The sequence below is a fragment of the Callorhinus ursinus genome, unplaced genomic scaffold, assembly GCF_003265705.2.
Source record: "Callorhinus ursinus isolate GAN/ISIS: 27379988/994484 unplaced genomic scaffold, GSC_fseal_2.0 scaffold47, whole genome shotgun sequence".
Lineage (NCBI taxonomy): Eukaryota > Metazoa > Chordata > Mammalia > Carnivora > Otariidae > Callorhinus > Callorhinus ursinus.
The window spans coordinates 8,586,193-8,606,620 of NW_027397109.1; the positions used below are offsets into that span (position 1 = coordinate 8,586,193).

The 20,428-nt window shown below is 39.6% G+C and overlaps 1 protein-coding gene across 1 annotated transcript in view; it reads right to left on the bottom strand.

Annotated features, from left to right (window-relative positions):
* Positions 1 to 887: 887 nt before the first annotated feature.
* TRPM1 (transient receptor potential cation channel subfamily M member 1) overlaps positions 888 to 20,428 on the bottom strand; it is a 43,341-nt gene continuing 23,800 nt past the window's right edge. The window contains exons 7-14 of the mRNA XM_073882547.1: positions 12,309 to 12,431; positions 11,979 to 12,110; positions 9,801 to 9,929; positions 7,556 to 7,807; positions 6,239 to 6,413; positions 3,745 to 3,889; positions 2,205 to 2,407; positions 888 to 1,568 (exon numbers count right to left, since the gene is read on the bottom strand). Coding sequence (XP_073738648.1) covers positions 1,318 to 1,568; positions 2,205 to 2,407; positions 3,745 to 3,889; positions 6,239 to 6,413; positions 7,556 to 7,807; positions 9,801 to 9,929; positions 11,979 to 12,110; positions 12,309 to 12,431 — 1,410 coding nt within the window. The 3' untranslated portion in view covers positions 888 to 1,317. The remainder of the gene's footprint in view (positions 1,569 to 2,204; positions 2,408 to 3,744; positions 3,890 to 6,238; positions 6,414 to 7,555; positions 7,808 to 9,800; positions 9,930 to 11,978; positions 12,111 to 12,308; positions 12,432 to 20,428) is intronic.

The window sequence follows — 20,428 nt, forward strand, 5'->3', positions numbered from 1 at the left end:
TTAATGTCTAACTAAAAAGTTGAGATTTTAGATTATAAGATGGGAGTAGCTTATCTTTCTCAGGAAGAAATAATTTTTTAAATCTTGAAAGCTTAGCAATTACTATTAAAACAGCAAAGATGTATTTAAAAGTTGTTGTGTTTTTTTTTTTGAAAATGCGCCTTATTAAGGCCAAAAGTTGGTGCAGATAACCCTTGAATTTGGTAGGCTGGATTACAAGGTGACTAGGGCTAGGAGGGGAGAGGGACAAGAGACCTGGAGCTGCCAGGGGCATTGTCTCTCCTGTGCGCTGTGGCAGAGTCACTGGCCTGAATGTGCACAGCAGGGAGACTTCAAGGTGTATTGTGAATTCTGTTGTAGTTGCTGTGTTCTTGTGAATGTCTTTATGTTTATCAATATATACATGCAGCTGTACCAGGAAACTTTAATTCTGAGTACTGAAGGACAGAATGATAAGCTAGAATCCCCATAGGCATCATCCTTCTACCTGCAGTGTTGGTTAAACTCTTTGGAACGATGTTTTATCGATTATGACAATCTTTAAATAATAATAATAATAAAAGCTTACATTGCTTTTATTAAGTGATAAATGTTCTTAAAAATTATATGATTAGAAAAATATAGATAGTGTAGTTTTATTGTTCTTGTCTACCCTTTGCTGGTTACTCGTTCCCAGCTGCAGGAAGAGCAATACTGAAAAGTTTGGAAAAAGTCACCCTTTAATGGCTCTCCCTCACCTGCCTTCATTTGCTCATTCACAGATTCGTGCACACATGTATTCATTCATTCTGCATTTATTAAGCACTACCATATGGATGATGCTGATTTTGTTGGGACCGGGGATGCAAAGGTGTGAAAAACACACCCTGCCCCAGTTTAGAAGTTTCCACCCTCATGGGGGACAGACACTTCTGCCTCTCCCGTAGTTCCTGGTCTCATAGAAGCAAAGAGGAGGGAGCCTTTACCTCTGCTCTGCCAAGTTGGGAACGGAGCAACAAGAACATTAGGGTAGGATGAACAGGTCAGTCCCTAGGGGAATACCATCCTTGACAAAGTCAACTACAAGTCAAAAGACCGCTTCCCTAGTGTTTACACAGCCCTGCAGCTGATTTTTCTCTTCACTGATGCAGGGTATTGCAGTAAAATCTCCCATTCTGGGGGTGGGCAAGAACTGTCAGGGGTTTTGGTTTGGTTTGGTTTAGTTTGGGTCTGGAATATTTGCAATACATGTCATCATTCCCTTCTATATACAATTTACAATCACCATTTCATGCTAGATATTTCCACACTATTTCGGGGGGAAAACATGTAAAGAACTCAAAGTTTGAACAAACAAGAGAACTTGGAGTGAACATTTATACGAACGTTGGCATCCGCCTTAGAATGGGGCGGAGGAGCCCGCACACCCTTGGCACTGGCCCCGCCCTGGGCACACCTCTCACAAGTGACACGGATGCGCTCATCGCTGGACGACTGCTGCTCATCCTCCTTCCCCTGGAAGTACTCCTGAACACACTGTTCCTCGAACTCGTGCAGTCTCTTCAGCTCCTCGTCGCTGAGAAACAGCTCTGCATGAAGGGAGAACGGTTTGCCAAGTGAGAAGTGAGCCCTGTCCATGAAGAATCAATTTAGTTGCGCCATTGCGAATTTCACACCCCAACCGGAATTACGCTCCCTTGCCCGTCACTTGTGGGCAATTCTCTGACTATTCCAATTGTTTACTACTCAAACAGGTTGTAATATACAGCAATCATCTTTCCGTTAGAGCAAAATGGCTTACTTTTTAACACAAAATACCACTATTATAGCTTTTGCAAAGTGAAACCAAGTACTATTTTCTGGAGAACATTTTGCATGTATTTTATGGAGTCGGGTGGACAGAATTATTTTCCTATCCTCTTGAGATGCAACAAGTGGAAACATTCTTAAAGGAACATTGAATTTATATAGAAGAGTCATTTTCAAGAACTCTCTCAATTTCTGATCTCTTCACGAGCAGGCTTTTCATAACATAATTACTCATAAACTAACAGAACTGGAATAAAATCGACATAAAATGAGAAGCATTTGCGAAGAACAACAGTTGGACTAGAGTGTTATGTTTTCACACAATTTAAGTAGTTTAGTGAGATTTCCATGAGGGTGTCCAGTTGGAACACTCTTGAAATTCGCCCAAGATAGAAATGAAAGAGTCCTGCACATACTCAGTCCACGATCCTGTTCATCTTGGTCCCCTTCTCTTTTCTTCCTACAGCGGCCACTGAGACGCATAATGATTACATAGATGTGGCTTAAAATGATCATTGGTGGAGGTAGGACTGGCCGGTCATGAAATGTCATTATCAGCTGATATCGCTGGAATTTCCACACCTGGTTGGATATTGACTTTACTTCAAAGAAAGTATTGCTTTAAAAAGAATAAAGGTTTAGTTATTTTACTTTTCATTTTGATTACCCAGGGCAATCGGTCAGTCACATTGAAACGAAAATAAACAGTGAAATGGCCCTTTAGTGCCCCTTAGTACTGACTCCTAGATTACCCTTTCGGTTTATCTATCAATGTGGATTATCTACACCCAAGGACATTTTACGCATATAAATAATTAAGAATTAAGTATATTGAAACTGCTGCCTACTGCTCTCTTGAAACACCATACTACAGCCTACTGATTCATATGCTCAGGAAAATTTTATTCCATATTTTTAAAGGTAGGAGCTATTCAGCTAAGCATTTTGAAGTATTTAAACCTGAAATATACTTGAACAAGGGTTTGAACCAGATTCTTTCCAAAGCCCTGGTCAACTCTAAGATTCTGTATTTCTGTGAAGGATTTTTCCCTCATATTTTTCATCTTAGAAGCTAGAATTTTTTTGAACATTTATTAAGCACAGTCACATGCTCAACACATCATGCCAAAATGGGCAAGTTTTACCAGAAACTTGATTTTATAATTTAAGCCATGTCTTTCCTAGGCCATTTTATCTTCTATTCTGTAAATAATTAGGAAAATATTTTATGTAACATTACAGTAATTGTCACAGCTTATGGAATTAACATTGCTTTCTGTGCCTCTGATAATGAATTGAAGGCATGTCTTAATCAAATCTTCCTTACCCCAGGAGACTTTCATCTAAGGAAATATTTTCATTAGATTAAAATATATGTTAAACTGTTAAAATACTAACCAAAATTAAGTTTAAATGTATTTAAGACAAAGACAAATACCATGTGATTTCATTCATATGTGGAATATAAGAAACAAAACAAACAAAGAAAAAACAGAGGAAAGAAAAAAAAAACCCAAAATAACAAACCAGACTCTTAAACACAGAGAACAAACTGGTGGTTGTCAGAGGGGAGGTAGGTGGGGGGATGGGTGAAATAGATAAAGGGGATCCAGAGTACACTAATGCACCCTGCTGAGCACTGAATAATGTATAGAATTATTGAATCATTGTACTCTATACCCGAAACTGATACAACACTGTATGTTAATTATACTTCAATAAAAAAATAAAATATTGAACCATCAAAAAAATTTTTAAATGTATTTAAGTGTCAACTTTTGATTCATGAATACGTGAAGGCTGATTAAGTTTGAAAGAGAATGCAAAAATTCTACACATTTAAAAGCCCTACTGAAATTCTGTGTAAATCCATGGCCGCATGAGTGTTCCAAGATTAAACTGGAAATGTGTAATGTAATAAATAATAGGCACCCGGTCATCAGCCTTGATACATACTTGAAAACTGCAATAAGCAAGTTCACCAGCAGGATGTTGGCCACCAGTAGGTAGCATGCCATGATGGCGGGTGTGAGCCAGGCACCCGGGATACATGGAGGGAGCCGCTTGCCTTCCTCATCATACTGGTTGTCGCCACAAGGAGCTGAAACAAAAGTTTTTCTTTTTGTATTTTTACATAAAATGAATAGAATAAATAATTACATATGCCATTACATGATCTATTTCTTTTTTAAGATGATTTTTTTCCTGATTTCATAAGCAATAATTTTCCATATGAAAAATATCAACTCATACAACGAAAATAAGAAACTTGACCTGTCATATTTATAAACATTTTCCCATCTCTGTATTTGTGTTTTTCATGTACAGAAGTCCTTAATTTCTAAGCAGCTAAATCTAACTTTGTATTTTTTTTGTGTACTGTTATCCATTAGAAAGCTATTGTGTCTTCTAATAATTTAACATCACCTTATGTTGTCTCCTTGGTTTTACTTGTACATGAACTTTGGAAATAATTTTGTTATGAGGAAGGAGGTAAGGGTGCCCTCTACCCTCAAATCCATTAATCACTGGTTCTGGTGTCATGTTTGGAAAATCATCTTTTCTCTCTCTGCTCATTCAAAATGCCACTCTGATCCTTTGGGACCTATGTCCTGAACTGAAAAATAGAATGATCCCAACAGTGATCAGTGAAGTAACTTCCATGAATTTATAGTCTACTTACTTTTTACTTACTTACAGTTTAGAAAAGTATTGACACCAGAAAACAAAAGAAGTATTTAAAACAAGTGTAAGGCTGTTAGTAATTAGCTAAGGGAGAGACTGATTAGTACACACATTTCATGGAGTAGAGTCATCAATTCTGTGTAAACTTACGATTAATTTCCATGGCGTAGACTATATAGCAGTTGGAAAGCAGGATTTTATTTTTTTTAGTTGTGACAGAAAGGGAGGAAAGAAAATAAAATGACAGTTGAGAAAAAAGTAAAACAAATGATTAGCAACACAAGAACAGTTTTGGGTGTCAAGAAATGCAAAGTATTCAAGTTTGGGAATTATAGATTCATGCTTAGAAACAGTGGTCTATTTAGAAGAAACTGTATACATTATTAATTCTAAGAAGTACATATATATTTCATGAATATTGGTTTTACCATGTCATAAGCAATAAAAAGCTCACTAGTTAAAAATACTGTGAAAAAGATATGAGGCTACTGGCAGATGATCATTTTAACCAATTGGTTAGCCAATCAGGCGTTCTCTATATCCCAATTCAAATATCTCATAGGCACAAATAAATGAAAAATTATTATGCAATAGTCAGACCAAGAGTCAAAAACCAACATTTAATGGTGTTACTGAAAATAGCCTCAAGTTTGCCTCTTTATCTTCTCATTACCCAATTTAATAATAAAAAAATTAAAAATATTACAATTTATGTCTGGATCATATGTTTACCAAAGCAAATATTCTTTTGAAAGCAAGTTAGATTTTTATGTTCCAGTTTACCAAGCTACAAACACATTCAACAATTGACTTTAAGGTACCGGTGATAATGACATGTTTGGAATCATATTATAAAAGCTAGATAGAAGGCATTGTGTGAACTAGTTATCAGTCTAACCCAGTAGCAGAAGATGTACTGAGAACCCTGCATTTCATACAAGAGGAGGATGTTCAAGACCATCTATCCCCGAGAAGCAGAATACTGGAAAGAGCAGACATGCTGTTGCATCTGTATCTTTGTGACAGAGCACAACATGCAAATGAAGGTATGGGTATGGACATAAAAATGGATCTGAAGAGCCTCATTCATTGGTGGGACATTAACTGGCCAGGTGAAATAGGTATAAGAACATTTGAGCTTCACTTCCTACGACACAAAAGACAGCATGACCTGCCAGCTTAGCCTGGAGAGGAGCTGGGTCCTACACTCCTCAGAAATCCACACAGGATTATGGCTCATTTCCTCTGCTACAACCAGATTATTGTTTATAATAATAATTTTAAAAAGTTGAACTCCATAAATGAAGAGGAAATTGATAGCCATGTGGGTAATGGGCTTTGGAGAAGAGACTTGAAGATGAGGATGACACAGGGCACCAGTCACCCTGTCATGCTTACTATCTCATTCTATTGGAATAACACTACCCGCTCTGTCTTGGGGTAGAAGGAATTTTAGGTTGAAGAAATATTGGGATATTGACACTGGGACTACATTCATGTGATCAGATGTTCACCAGGTCCAGCTAAAGGAATGGGAGACTCTTTCAAAATTCTGATTAATGGTTTTTAGAATAGAAGAAATGACTGATGTTTCAAAAATCTACATTTCCTATTCTGCACTTATTCCTTCATAAAATAATTTGATGCTCATGGCAGAATAAAAAATAATTTATTTCCAAATTAACACATGCTCTTCCATTCATTTGGAACTGATCATCCGCCTCAGAAGCAGGGAAGAGAATCTTACTATCAATTCTATTCTTACGGTCTATCTGGTCTGCAAACACCTCTCCATAGATCATCCAGTAGGGCATGTAGAAGATGTTTCGGGCCAGTTTCCAAGAAGGCTCCTCATCTGGATGCAAAATGGCTTGACGGGCTACTCCAAAACTCATCAGCACAACCAGCATGATGACCACAAAATACAGCATGTCAATCATCTGAGTAGAGAGAAAATGTGTCTCTTATTGTCTTGACTCATGGGCCAGGTTCTCTTGCTATTGCTCTCCCTGATAACTTCATGAGTGTTTAATTAGGATGAAGAGAGCCTCTTTCCCTTCTCTCTATCCCATCCATGGGCTCTTTGTTTTTATATGCCATGCAAAGCATACATCTTATTCTAGAACATTGACTCCCTCATTTGCTCTTACTCTTTCTTCTCCTCTATTGTTGCCCATAAACAAATATTCCTCTCATAACTACAACAACAAATGGAGAAAGGGAAGATTTATGGGGTAAACATGGGAATCTGTAAGGGAAACAGAGGAAGAGATATCTAAGAAAGGAACAAGATAATGAATTGAGAGTACAGAGTATTTATTCATTCATTACACAAATGCTGAGTGGTTACAGTGAGCAAATGCTCTGGTTACTGTGGATACTGAACTGGTATAATTCCTAATTTTGGATATCCCTGAAGATGAGAGCCCTTGCCAGGATAAGCTAAACCATATATCCCTTCACTCAAAGCGGCTTGCTCTATAAAGAGTTATTCCTAAACTTAAGAGACTTCCTTTCTTCCGGATGAGTCTTAACACTGAAACTATTTTAAGTGATGTGCTTACTCATTTTTTTTGTTTCATATTGTATGATTTATTCTGAAAGAAATGTTGCCATGGATTTATTTTGGCCTTAATAACATGAATTGCCTGTGTCCACTCCAGGCCAGAGTACATGGGCTGAAGACTGTTTGGAATACGGGTGGGAGAGTGACCCTGGGCCCTATTTGTTTCTGGCTTTCATCCCATGTTATGAACCAGGTTATTATATATATATATATATACATATATATATATACATATACATATATATACATATATATACACACACACAGTATTAGTATTGTACATATATACAGTATATATATTTCCCTATATAAAGTAGTATATGCTGTGTATATACATATACACACAGTATTAACATGTAAGAGAACTATGTATCTTAAAGCAAAAATGTTTCCTGCAAGAAACCAACTGCAAAGGAAAGACCAAATGAAGTCTAACAAAGCCATACCCAAGGCCTGGTCTCAGGTCTTAACCACAGCCTCAGCATCTCTAGGTCCTAATAGGGTGTCGGTACTAACCATCTTTCCAATCATCATGACATAGGGCCCCAGATACTTGTTGACACCAAAGATGTCCAGGACACGGATGTACCAGAAGATGATATCCACACAGTAGATCACTCGGCCATAGCCCATGTATGGCTGCTTCTGTAGGCGAAGGATTGCTCCAATCATGAACATGGAAATGGCCACAAGATCCGTGATGTTCCAGTACTCCTGAAGCCAAACTTTTATTTTCTGGCTGAGTTTGCCTGGTTCTGACATGAGGATCTGAAAACAAATGCCAAAGAACAACAAACAGGGTGTGCTGTGTTGGAAGCCTCTTAGAATCTTGGAAAGATAGGACTGGTGGAACATTCCAGGGCATCTGGTCCCATTTCCTGTCTAAGACCTTTAAACATTAATCTTCTCAGACAGAGAAAGATATCTCGAAAGGGAAATTCCATGGAATCCTCTATATTCCTAGATGCAGTGTTTCACAAATTCTCAGGAAATGCCTTCTAAATTATGTCCTTCTGGGTGAAATTAAAGCAGTTGCCTCTTGATTTCTTTTTTAATTCTCTGGATATGTGCCCATCAGCCCACATTCCAGAGTTAATTCAGGAGGAAAAGTCTAGAGCGGAGATACACCCATGTGGTCCCACAAAAGGGTAATCCACCTGTTGGAGATGGCAGAATTGGGCTAGGAGATGTTTGTTCGCCACAATTCCTTTGCAACTTAGATATGAGAAGTCAGGGGAAACTTAAATGGTTTTTCTCCTACTTGAGATATTACCCTTTAAAAATGACCATTGATTTGGGGTGCCTGGGTGGCTCATTCAGTTAAGCATCTGACTCTGGATTTTGGCTCAGGTCATGATCTCAGGGTCATGAGATCTAGCCCCACATCAGGCTCTGTGCTCTGCGGGAAGTCTGCTTGAGACTCTCTCTCCCTCTCCCTCTGCGTCTCCTCCAATGCACATTCTTTCTCAAATAAAAAATCTTTAAAAAAAACCCCACTGATTAAAAATCACTACTTCCTCAGGGTAAAATTAAAAAATTTTAACAAACAGCATGCACAGGTACACAGAGAGTGAACCCCATGGATGCAGCTATGGTGTGCAGTAAGGTGGGGGTTTGCTGTGGTACCCCTTTAGTTATGGAGACTGGGTGGGTCCTGGAGACCCCACAAGTGGGATGGGGTGGTGTCTATTTTTTGGCCAACACGACGGGATTCACTAGTTTAACCACCTATGTACACTGTGTCTATTTTTTGGCCAGCACAGAAGGGATTCACTAGTTAACCACCTATGTACACTGGAGGGTGAGCTGTAACTAGAGGGTGAGCTCCTAGAATAAAGAACAGTATCTTAGCACATGGCTGATGCTCAGTGGGATCATGGTGGCATAGGGATGGCATGGCAGGCCACTTGGGGAATCCCAGTTGTAACATTTGCAGAGTCTGATAAGCCCAACTAGAAAAGAAAGACTAGTAGCAAAGGAGATGGGTTGTAAAATGTTGGATTTGGCACTTTTTTGTTTCCTCAGGCTCTCATTAGACTGCCAGCATCAAACTCACTCTATTGGGAAGAAATTGCCAGTAATATTTTTTTTTTCAGTTCAGTGAAAGGGTTAATAACAATTGCAAAATAATAGTACTGGGTCTACATCAGTTGGAAGAAGCACGTGAAATCCTTCTGTGTGCTTTTTCAGTTCAGATTCATTTTTTCCTGGATATAAGCTTTCTCTCTACAAGCTAATATAGTGAATTAAAACTTGTAGAAAAGTACCTGGCCCTATTTCCTCAGCCACTTTCAGAGTCTCCTGAGACTCCTTCCTTAATAAGAAGGAAGAATCCCCATTGCAGGTGGTAGGGAGCCATGATTCTGAGTCCTAAATTGTAGGTAAAACATCATCTTGTGTCTCTCTCTGTTTTTAGTTTCAGTTCCCAGTAAACAGAGCCAAAATTTGTACCCAGTTGTAGTAATTGGTTTATCTCCTGGCAGCATTTACTACTGCTTTTACAGGTACTGAGACTGTTTTTATTACTAAACATCATTTATTTTGCTTTGTGTTTTGATTTGCAAATTCAAATTTCAGTTGGAAGCAGAAGACATAGAAACCTTAAGCAAGGGAATGGAATAAACTTGGGATTGTGATAGCCCAAAAGAGAAAAAAGTACTATGGCACTCATGATTTGCATGAAGTGTTTTTGCAATAAGAAGCTATATCTGAATTAAAGTCAGTGTTCAGTGGGGCTGGGACAGGCCTTTGGAGTAATCACCTCTCGTATTTTCTCTAAGGCCAGGCTCACGATGTAGGAGATGACAATCCACTCCTGTAGACAAGGCCAGCGCTCCATCCGCACCAGGATGACATAGTTGAATAGCAGTAGGTAGCCCAAGTATGATATCTAAAGGGCAGAACAACTATTAGCAGTGTTTGGGGAGATAACACACACTGGAAAAAAAAAAAAACTTTTGAAAATCCTATTTTCAGGTTGACAGGTCTTCTAAAACAAATTTGCATTTCCAACTGGACTGACTCATCTAGAGGAAACCTGTTCACATAACCAGTGCAGATAAACTTTGGGGCAGGTTTGGAGGCATTTTATACTTTAGGATGATGTGGACACTGGCATTTCATTTTACAAATGAAGATGTATTTGTGGCTACTGTCACCCTCATGGGGGAATTATGGAGCTGCATAAAATTATGATAAATAATAGGGAAAATTTTAATATTTCACTAACGTGTCCTCTACATTCCTGGAAGCTGGAAAATGATACTTACTCTCCCTGCATTGCAAATTTTCCTCTTGAATCTTTTCACTCCTGATGGATGTGGGAGGTTAGAAGGCGGGGGTGGGGGGCGGGGGTGAGAGCTGTCTGCCCAGGTGCACAGAGCTGTCCTGAGTCCCCACAATTAGGATCGACATATCTATGGTTTGCTGTGGGCATAGCATGCCTCTTATCTTTGTGGCAAGAAAAGATGCAAAGTTTGGAGATATATGGAAGTGAGGTATGGGGTGGAGGGAGGTGGTCTGAAGTTGATTGTCTAAGGTTGATTCATTGTGGAGCTGATGAATCATCTTCATCTCCAGAACCTCTTGCTGGTCCAGGCCTCTTCAGGAGTTATGGGGGTGGGCTTGAGGAGTGGGGATGGGGTGTTCTAGCAGTTGTGTATTTGTGATTCAGCAGGTTCTTTTTTTAAGATTCACCTTCCACCCCCTCCCAGTTGTATAATCTTTACCAGTAACATAGGTAAAATCCCTTGCATCCATGATTTGTTCCTTGCAGAAGGATTAGAACCAGAGTTCTCAAAATTGGGTTGCATCAGAATCCCCTGGGAAGCTGTAAAACATGCGATGTCCTCCCACAGGCCAGAGGTAGTATTCAGAGGTGTGGGGTGACACTGGGGCTCCTCTGCCTCCTGGCTCGGCCCTGTGCTGAGCTCTCCTGCAGGCCCGAGGCATCAGCGGTGCTCAGCTCGTTCTGACCAGAGCAGGTGGGTAGCAGTGGCTTCTCCATATTACCAATCATGCCCACCAAAAGGTTGGGTGTCCAGGCCCATGGTTGATCTAGGTCCCCATGAAGCCTTCTTCTGCCTACCGCCTACCCCATTGCCTAATGCCCCATTCACAGCCTTGGACCCGTCTCCTCATCTCCCATCTCCTGCTCCTGCCTAGTTACAAATGGAACCCCGTGCCAGGACCTGCTTGGTGTAGGCTGTAGCTTGGTGCTTGGACTTCATGAGTAGTCTGGTCCCACCTTTCCCAGACTGCAATGGTTGTGGGAGCCTCTGCATGCTTGCTGGGACCTCCTGCAGCCAGAGCCTATCTGCAGAAGTCATAGCATGCATGTGTAAGGTCGAGGCCACTCTTGTTACAGATGGTGCCTCTCTCTTGGGGATGTGGAGACAGTGGCCACCAAAGGCATCTGGAGGAGAGTGTGCAGCCAAGCAGTGGTCAGTTTGGTGTGCATTTCAGAGTAGAGAGGCCTTGATTTGCTCCCCTGTTCTAGGAGTTTATGATCTGGGTTCAACCACACTCCTTTTGTAAGCCCACTGGTTTTATGGAAAAAAAAAATGGCATCTGTGAGCTTGCTCTTTAAATCACAAGACATCTTTGTTCACTTAAAAATAAAACTGTATTTCTCTAAGTTTGTATTACTGAAGGCATTTAAAAAAATCCTTCATCTTAAGCAAACAGGACTGTTTTGCTTTATGAAGTGGTGTATTTGGGGCTAGGATGGCCACATTCCTACATGCATGTAAATATAGGACAAGATACCCAGATACAATTTTAGCTGAAGATCTGAATTAGTCCTGGTTTTGTTTTCACAATTCATGTTAATTCTGTAAATTTTAAAACATTTTTAAAAGGCTTTGACATGTTTCTTGGGTCTCACAATTCTGTGTGTTCAAAACATGCTATGTGGCAAATGCTAAGGAGGAAGCCTTACCGTGTAAAACCAGAACTTGACAATGGGAGCGTTATAGAATTCACAGATCTTCATTCCAATGGGGATGCTTCTTTGCTTTTTGTGCTCATTCTCCTCATCATCCTTTTTTGAACCAGCGTCTGCGTTCGCGTCCTGGAAAACAGAATGGCACACGGCAAGCAGGCTGCCAAATGGGAAATGCACAGCATTTAACAGATAGGTGTCTTCAGAAATAAAGAATTAGACAGAGTTCCCCCATTATTGTGGTTTCTAAACTCATGGTAGGAGAAATCTCAACAATTTTGAGAATGAGAGTGAACTGATACTGTTATGATCAAGGGTAGCACTGACCATGTTCTCCTCTTCTTTCTCTTTGCCATCTTCATTCTCCTTGGATGTCTGATATGAGAAGTCGTCATATGTACGAAACTCCAAAAACAAAATGGTAGGGGGAAGAAGAATCCCCATTATAACCTACATAGAATGAGAAAAAAAAATTTTTAAGATTTTTAGATTTTTAAGCTATGGCAATTCTAGAAAAATTTCCTAGTATATGTAAAATTTTAAAATTATGACCTTTGGTGTTACTCAATACATTGAGCAGTCCTAGAACAAGTTTATCACTGCTCTGATGTTCTGTAGCTTATTTGGTTTGATACATTGGTAGAGTCGCAACTGTGAAAAATTTAAGAACTTGCACCAAATTATTTCAGATAGACAGCAAGCAGTATTGTGTGGAATCCGGATCTCAGGAAACAAAGTGAGGGTTGGTGGAGTGGGGGTGGGGTGGGAGGGATGGGTGGCTGGGTGATAGACATTGGGGAGGGTATGTGCTATGGTGAGCGCAGCGAATGTTGTAAGACTGATGAATCACAGACCTGTGCCTCTGAGACAAATAATGCAACATATGTTAAGAAAAAAGAAAAAGAACAAGATAGCAGGAGGGGAAGAACGAAGGGGAGTAAGTCGGAGGGGGAGACGAACCATGAGAGACGATGGACTCTGAAAAACAAACTGAGGGTTCTAGAGGGGAGGGGGGTGGGGGGATGGGTTAGCCTGGTGATGGGTATTAAAGAGGGCACGTTCTGCGTGGAGCACTGGGTGTTATGCACAAACAATGAATCATGGAACACTACAACAAAAACTAATGATGTAATATAGGGTGATTAACATAACAATTAAAAATTTAAAAAAAGAAAAAGCAGAGAGCTTCCATTGAGTTTCAGAGCAGGTAAATCTTTAAATTAAAATATAACAATATGAGTGAGAATAAATACATAAAATATAATAATACCTTTAGTGAAGTAGATAGAAAGTGTTTTATATAAAAATAACTTAGATGTAAATGCGAATGTATGGATCAAGAATTAAAAGACAAATGTAATTTGGGCTGGATCTAGACAAAAGGATGGCCTGGCTCTTGGATGGAAAACTTTGTTGTCATTTTTATCTGTGTCTCCAACATGGATATCTGTTCCCAATGTTCAGTGCTGAATTTCAAAAATTTCCCTCAGTGATCCATTATTAAGAATACCACAAAGGGGTTATTTCTACCATATATTAAAAATTGTATCATACAATAAAAAATCCACAGTTAAGACAGTATGCTATAGGTGCATGAATAGACCAAAAAAAGAAATAGAATAGAAAGTCCAGAAATAGATTCAAATACACATTGAAAATTAGTATGAGGTAAAAGTATCACCTCATATTGGAAAAATAAAGATGGACTATTTAATAAGTGGTATTGAGAAACTGGGTGATCATCCAGAACACAATTAAGTTGGATTCTACCTCTCACCAGCATAAATTAAAGATTAAAAATTCATGAAAGGAAAAAAAGGGTGGTATGGGAAGAACATAAAACAACTAAAATGAATCACGTGAGAATTTTTCAGAAGAGGATGGTTTGTGGAAGGCCTTTATAATTATGCCCCCAAATCAAGAAGCAATTATACCTTAATTAAAAAAATTAGTAAAATAAAAGAAGCAATCAAAGAAAAGCTCAGGTTTTTTTTAAAGCATAAAGTTCTGTACAGCAAAACAAAACAAAACAAAACAAAACAAAAAAACCAACAAAAAAACCCCGCCTTAACCAAAGTAAAAAACAACTCATGGGAAAACATATTTGCAGCTCATGTGACAGGCAAAGGGCTAATCTTTCTAATTAGAAAGGAGTTCCTAGAAATTGAGAAAAAAATTCCAACAATCCAACAGAAAAATAAGCAAAGGCTGTGAGCTGAGACATTGGTACTGAGAGGAAAGTGTTCTCACCCTCACTCATAATGAGGTAAATACACATTAACTACACAAAGATGTTGTTGTTTATCATCAGATTGGAAAAATTCAAAAGTTTCCTCCTCCCCCCTGTTGGGGAGACTGTGGGAAAACAGACAATCTCCTACATTGTTGTGAAAGTGTAAATTGGAATAATCCCCACAGAGGGAGGCTGGTCGAACCTATCAAAATTGCAAGCACACATCCCCACGGGGCCACCAATTCCACTTCTGGACGTTTATCTAACAGATATGTGAAACATCATTTGTGTCCAAGAGGATTCGCTGTGGCAGTGGGTGTAATACCACAAGATGGGAGTGACCTCCATGGCCTCAGTGGGGACTGGCTAAATATTGATCTGAAATAATGGAATAGGACCCAGCTGGGAAAGAATGAAAGCTTCCTATATAATGATATGGAAAGGGCTCCCAGATTAGGTGAAAAAGCAAGGTACTAAATAGTGAGTATGCCAGCTCACATGAAAAAGAAGATGCAAAGAGAATGATCACTCCTAGTAGCTTTATATATGGAAGGACACCCAAGGAACATATCAGTGGTTGCTGCTGGCTGGGAACAGGGCAGATGGGGGACAGGTGTGGGAGGGAGACTTGTCATTTACCCTTTTAAATAGTTTTATGTTAATTTTTATGCATATCATATTACCTACTTTAAAAAGTTAGGTTAAAAAGAACAAAGACAAAAAAGAACGATCCAGACAATTATTGCTTTAAAATAAGTATATTTTCATGCTGCAAATGTAGAAATGCTTTGAAGGAAATTGGGTGCTTAAAGATATGTATACCTTTTGGCATACATAATATTTAAGAGAAGCATTAGTTGAAAAAAAGGAAGGTATTGCAACATAATCAACTTTCTTGGGTCTCTTCTGAATTTTATTTATTCGTATTTTAAAAATCAAAGTAACACGGGCACGTGGTTGAACATCTGAATGGCCTGGGTGGACTCAGAGTGAAAAGAGAAGGTCCCCACATCTCTCTGCTTCTCAAATCCTGTTCCCCAGAGGCAAACTCTTGTAAATATTTTTTTTAATCATAAAACACAGGTACAAAAACACACACACAAAGGCAGAGATTAATGAATCATCATAAGGTGAGCATCCTTGCAATCCATGCAAGGTATAAAATTGGCTGGTGTCAGCCATTGCAGAAGCCCCTTCATGTACCTCATCTCCATCACGAGCCCATCTCCAAAAGGGACCTCCATCCTGACTCTAACGGAATAATTTCCTTCCATTCTTTTATAGCTTTGTCTCCTGAGCGTGCATCCCTAGACCTGGGTTGTCCAGTTTTGGGTCTATGAGTCACATGTTGCTATGGAGCATTTGAAATGTGGCTGGTCTAAATTGGAAGTACAAAGTACCCATAAGATTTCAAAGACTTAGTACAGAAACAGAATATTAACTATCTCATTAACGGTTTTTTTCCTATTGATATGTTGAAAGGATAAAATTTTGTATATACTGGTTCAAATAAATACTAAAATTAATTTCAACTGTTTCTTTTTTACTTTTTACAATATACTTTTATTTTTTAATTTATTATATTTTTAATTTTAATTCTGGTATGGCTAACATACACTGCTATATTAGTTTCAGGTGTACAATGTAGTGATTTAACACTTCTATACATTACTCAGTGCTCATCATGGTAAGTGTACTCTTTAATTACAATGCATTTTTTAAAAGCTTTTTATAACTATTAAAAGTTTTACTTTTTGTAACGAGAAAATTTTAGATGACATATGTGTATTGCATGTTATTTCTATTGGACAGTGCTGTGGTAGACAGTAGTTTAATCTTGCCCTTTTAAAATTCTGGTATGGGGGGGCAGAGCAAGATGGCGGAGGAGTAGGAGACCTGGATTTCGTCTGGTCTCAGGAATTCAGCTGAATAGGGATCAAACCATTCTGAACACCTACGAACTCAACAGGAGATCGAAGAGGAGAGTAGCAACAACTCTCTGAACAGAGAAACGACCACTTACTGGAAGGTAAGACGTGCGGAGAAGTGAATCCGAGGCCATATTTGGGAGGATAGATGGTGGGGAGGGGGCCTCCGTCAGCCACTTCTGGCAACTGACAGCAGCGGAGCACAAAATCGGACCTTTTAGAAGTCGGCTCCGCTGAGGGACGTCGCTCCAGTGGCTAAGCAGGGGGTGGAACCCTCGCGGGACAGTGTGGTCTCAGGACCCTCGGGGTCACAGAAAGACCGGGGGTGCCGGAGTGCGGCAGAGCTCCCAGGTATCGGAGCGGGGAAGCCGGCTGCAGAGACGGAGCCGAGGCGCGGGCTCTCAGCTCGGGGTTGCCATAAACTGTGATCCGCGGCCCAGTCGGGCCACTGCTCCTCCAGCAGGGACCCAACAAGCGGCAGAGCTGGGGAGACTCCCCTTCCTCCCCCGGGAGGAGCGGCGCGGGAGCGCACCGCAGGGATCTGCTGGGTTTGGAGACTCCACACGGGGTCGGGTGCCAGACATAGAAACGCTCGGTCACAGGCCGGGTGAGCACGGAGTGCGGCCGGAGACCGGGGAGACAGGAGTGACTGCTTTTCTCTGGGGGCGCACTGAGGAGGGGGGCCCCGAGTTCTCAGCTCCTCCGGGCGGAGATTGGGAGGACACCATTTTCACCCTGGTCCTCCAAGGCTGTACGGAGAGCTTGCAGGGAACAAAAGCTCCTGAGAGCAAACCCGAGCAGCTTGCTTAGCCCGGACCGACAACGGGCGGGGCAATTCTGCCTCCGGCAAAGACATTTGGGAACCATGGCAACAGGCCCCTCCCCCAGAAGATCAGACCGAACAGCCAGCAAGCCAAGACCAAGTTTACCGATCAAGGAGAACGGGAGAACTCCAGCACTAGGGGAATACTGCACATAGAATTCATGGCTTTTTTTTTTTTTTACCATGATTCATTAATTCATCAAAGTTAATTTTTTTAACTGTTTTTTTAATTTTTCTTTTTCCCATTTTCAACCAACATCTTATCAATCCCTTTTTAAAAAAAAAACATTTTTTATTTTTCATTTTTACAGTCATATTTTATCCCTTCATAGTAGTTACCCTTATTTTTGGCATATATATATAAGTTGTTCTCTCTTTAAAATTTTGAGATACAGTTTCTTCTAACAGATCAAAATATACCCTAAATCACTAGTGTATGGCTTTGTTCTAGTCTCCTGCCTGATCACATTCTCTCCCTTTTTTCTTTTTTTTTAAAATCTTCTTCTTTCTTTTTCAAACAACTTCTTATCTTATCAATTCCTTTTATAAAATCTTTTATAATTTTCATCTTTACAGTCATCTTCCGTCCCTTCATTGTATCAACCCTTATTTTGTACATATATGTGTTTCTTCCTTTAAAATTTTAGGAGGCACTTTTTTCTAACAGACCAAAATACGCTCAAAATCTAGTGTGTGGCACTGATCTATGCACTAGCCTGATCATATTTGATCATATTCTGCTTTTTTTGTATTGTTCTGTTTTTGTTTTTATCTTTTTTTCTCTTTCTTTTTTCTTTCTTTCCCTTTCTTTTCCCCTGGTTTCAGGTCTTTTCTGATTTGTATACAGTATATTTGCTGGGGATGTTGTTAACCTGTTAGCATTTTGTTCTCTCATTCATCCATTCTCCTCTGGACAAAATGACAAGACGAAAAAAATGACCTCAACAAAAAGAACAAGAGGTAGTACCGTCAGCCAGGGACCTACTCAATACCGACATTAGTACGATGTCGGAGCTAGAGTTCAGAATCATGACTTTAAAGATACTAGCTGGGCTTGAAAAAAGCGTGGAAGTTATTAGAGAAACCCTTTCTGGAGAAATAAAAGAAGTAAAATCTAACCAAGTCGAAATCAAAAAGGGTATTAATGAGGTGCAATAAAAAATGGGGGCACTAACTGCTAGGATAAATGAGGCAGAAGAGAGAATCAGCGATATAGAAGACCAAATGATGGAAAATAAAGAGGCTGAGAAAAAGAGAGATAAACAACTACAGGATCACGAGGGCAGAATTCGAGAGATAAATGATACGATAAGAGGAAACAACATTAGAATAATTGGGAACCCAGAAGAAGAAAGAGAGAGAGGGGCAGAAGGTATATTGGAGCAAATTATAGCAGAGAACATCCCTAATGTGAGGAAGGAAACAGGCATCGAAATCCAGGAGGCACAGAGAACCCCTCTCAAAATCAATAAAAATAGGTCAACACCCCGACATCTAATAGTAAAACTTATGAGTCTCAGAGACAAAGAGAAAATCCTGAAAGCAGCTCGGGAGAAGAGATATGTAACCTACAATGGTAGAAATTTTAGATTGGCAACAGACCTATCCACAGAGACCTGGCAGGCCAGAAAGGACTGGCATGATATCTTCAGAGCATTAAACGAGAAAAATATACAGCCAAGAATACTATATCCAGCTAGGCTGTCATTGAAAATTGAAGGAGAGATAAAAAGCTTCCAGGACAAACAAAAACTAAAGGAATTTGCAAACACGAAACCAGCCCTCCAAGAAATATTGAAAGGGGTCCTCTAAGCAAAGAGAGAGCGTAAAAGCAGCATGGACCAGAAAGGAACACAGACAATATACAGTAACAGTCACCTTACAGGCAATACAATGGCACTAAATTCATACCTTTCAATAGTTACCCTGAATGTAAATGGGCTAAATGCCCCATCAAAAGACACAGGCTATCCGATTGGATTAAAAAACAAGACCCATCAATATGCTCTCTGCAAGAGACTCATTTTAGACCCAAAGACACCCCAGATTGAAAGTGAGGGGGTAGAAAACCATGTACCATGCTAACGGACACCAAAAGAAAGCTGGGGTGGCAATCCTTATATCAGACAAATTAGATTTTTAAAACAAAGACTGTAATGAGAGATGAAGAAGGACACTATATCCTACTTAAAGGGTCTATACAACAAGAAGATCTAACAATTGTAGATATCTATGCCCCTAACATGGGAGCAGCCAATTATACAAGGCAATTAATAACAAAAGCAAAGAAACACATTGACAACAATACAGTAATAGTGGGGGACTTTAACACCCCTCTGACTGAAATGGACAGATCATCTAAGCAAAAGATCAACAAGGAAATAAAGACTTTAAATGACACACTGGACCAAATGGACTTCACGGACATATTCAGAACATTCCATCCCAAAGCAATGGAATATACATTCTTCTCTAGTGCCCATGGAACATTCTCCAGAATGGATCACATCCTAGGTCACAAATCAGGTCTCCACCGGTACCAAAAGATTGGGATCATTCCCTGCATATTTTCAGACCACAATGCTTTGAAACTAGAATTCAATCACAAGACGAAAGTCGGAAAGAACTCAAATACATGGAGGCTAAAGAGCATCCCACTAAAGAACGAATGGGTCAACCAGGAAATTAAAGAAGAATTAAAAAAATTCATGGAAACCAATGAAAATGAACACACAACTGTTCAAAATCTTTGGGATACAGCAAAGGCAGTCCTGAGAGGAAAGTATATAGCAATACAAGCCTTTCTCAGGAAACAAGAAAGGTCTCAAATACACAACCTAACCCTACACCTAAAGGAGCTGGGGAAAAAACAGCAAATAAAGCCTAAACCCAGCAGGAGAAGAGAAATCATAAAGATCAGAGCAGAAATCCATGAAATAGAAACCAAAAGAACAGTAGAACAGATCAACGAAACTAGGAGCTGGTTCTTTGAAAGAATTAACAAGATTGATAAACCCCTGGCCAGACTTATCAAAAAGAAAAGAGAAATGACCCAAATCCACAAAATCATGAATGAAAGAGGAGAGATCACAACCAACACCAAAGAAATACAAACAATTTTAAGAACATATTATGAGCAACTCTATGCCAGCAAATTAGATAACCTGGAAGGAATGGGTGCATTCCTAGAGATGTATCAACTACCAAAATTGAACCAGGAAGAAATAGAAAACCTGAACAGACCTATAACCACTAAGGAAATTGAAGCAGTCATCAAAAATCTCCCAACAAACAAAAGCCCAGGGCCAGCTGGCTTCCCAGGGGAATTCTATCAGACATTTAAAGAAGAATTAATACCTATTCTCCTGAAACTGTTCCAAAAGATAGAAATGGAAGGAAAACTTCCAAACTCATTTTATGAGGCCAGCATTACCTTGATCCCAAAACCAGACAAAGACCCCAT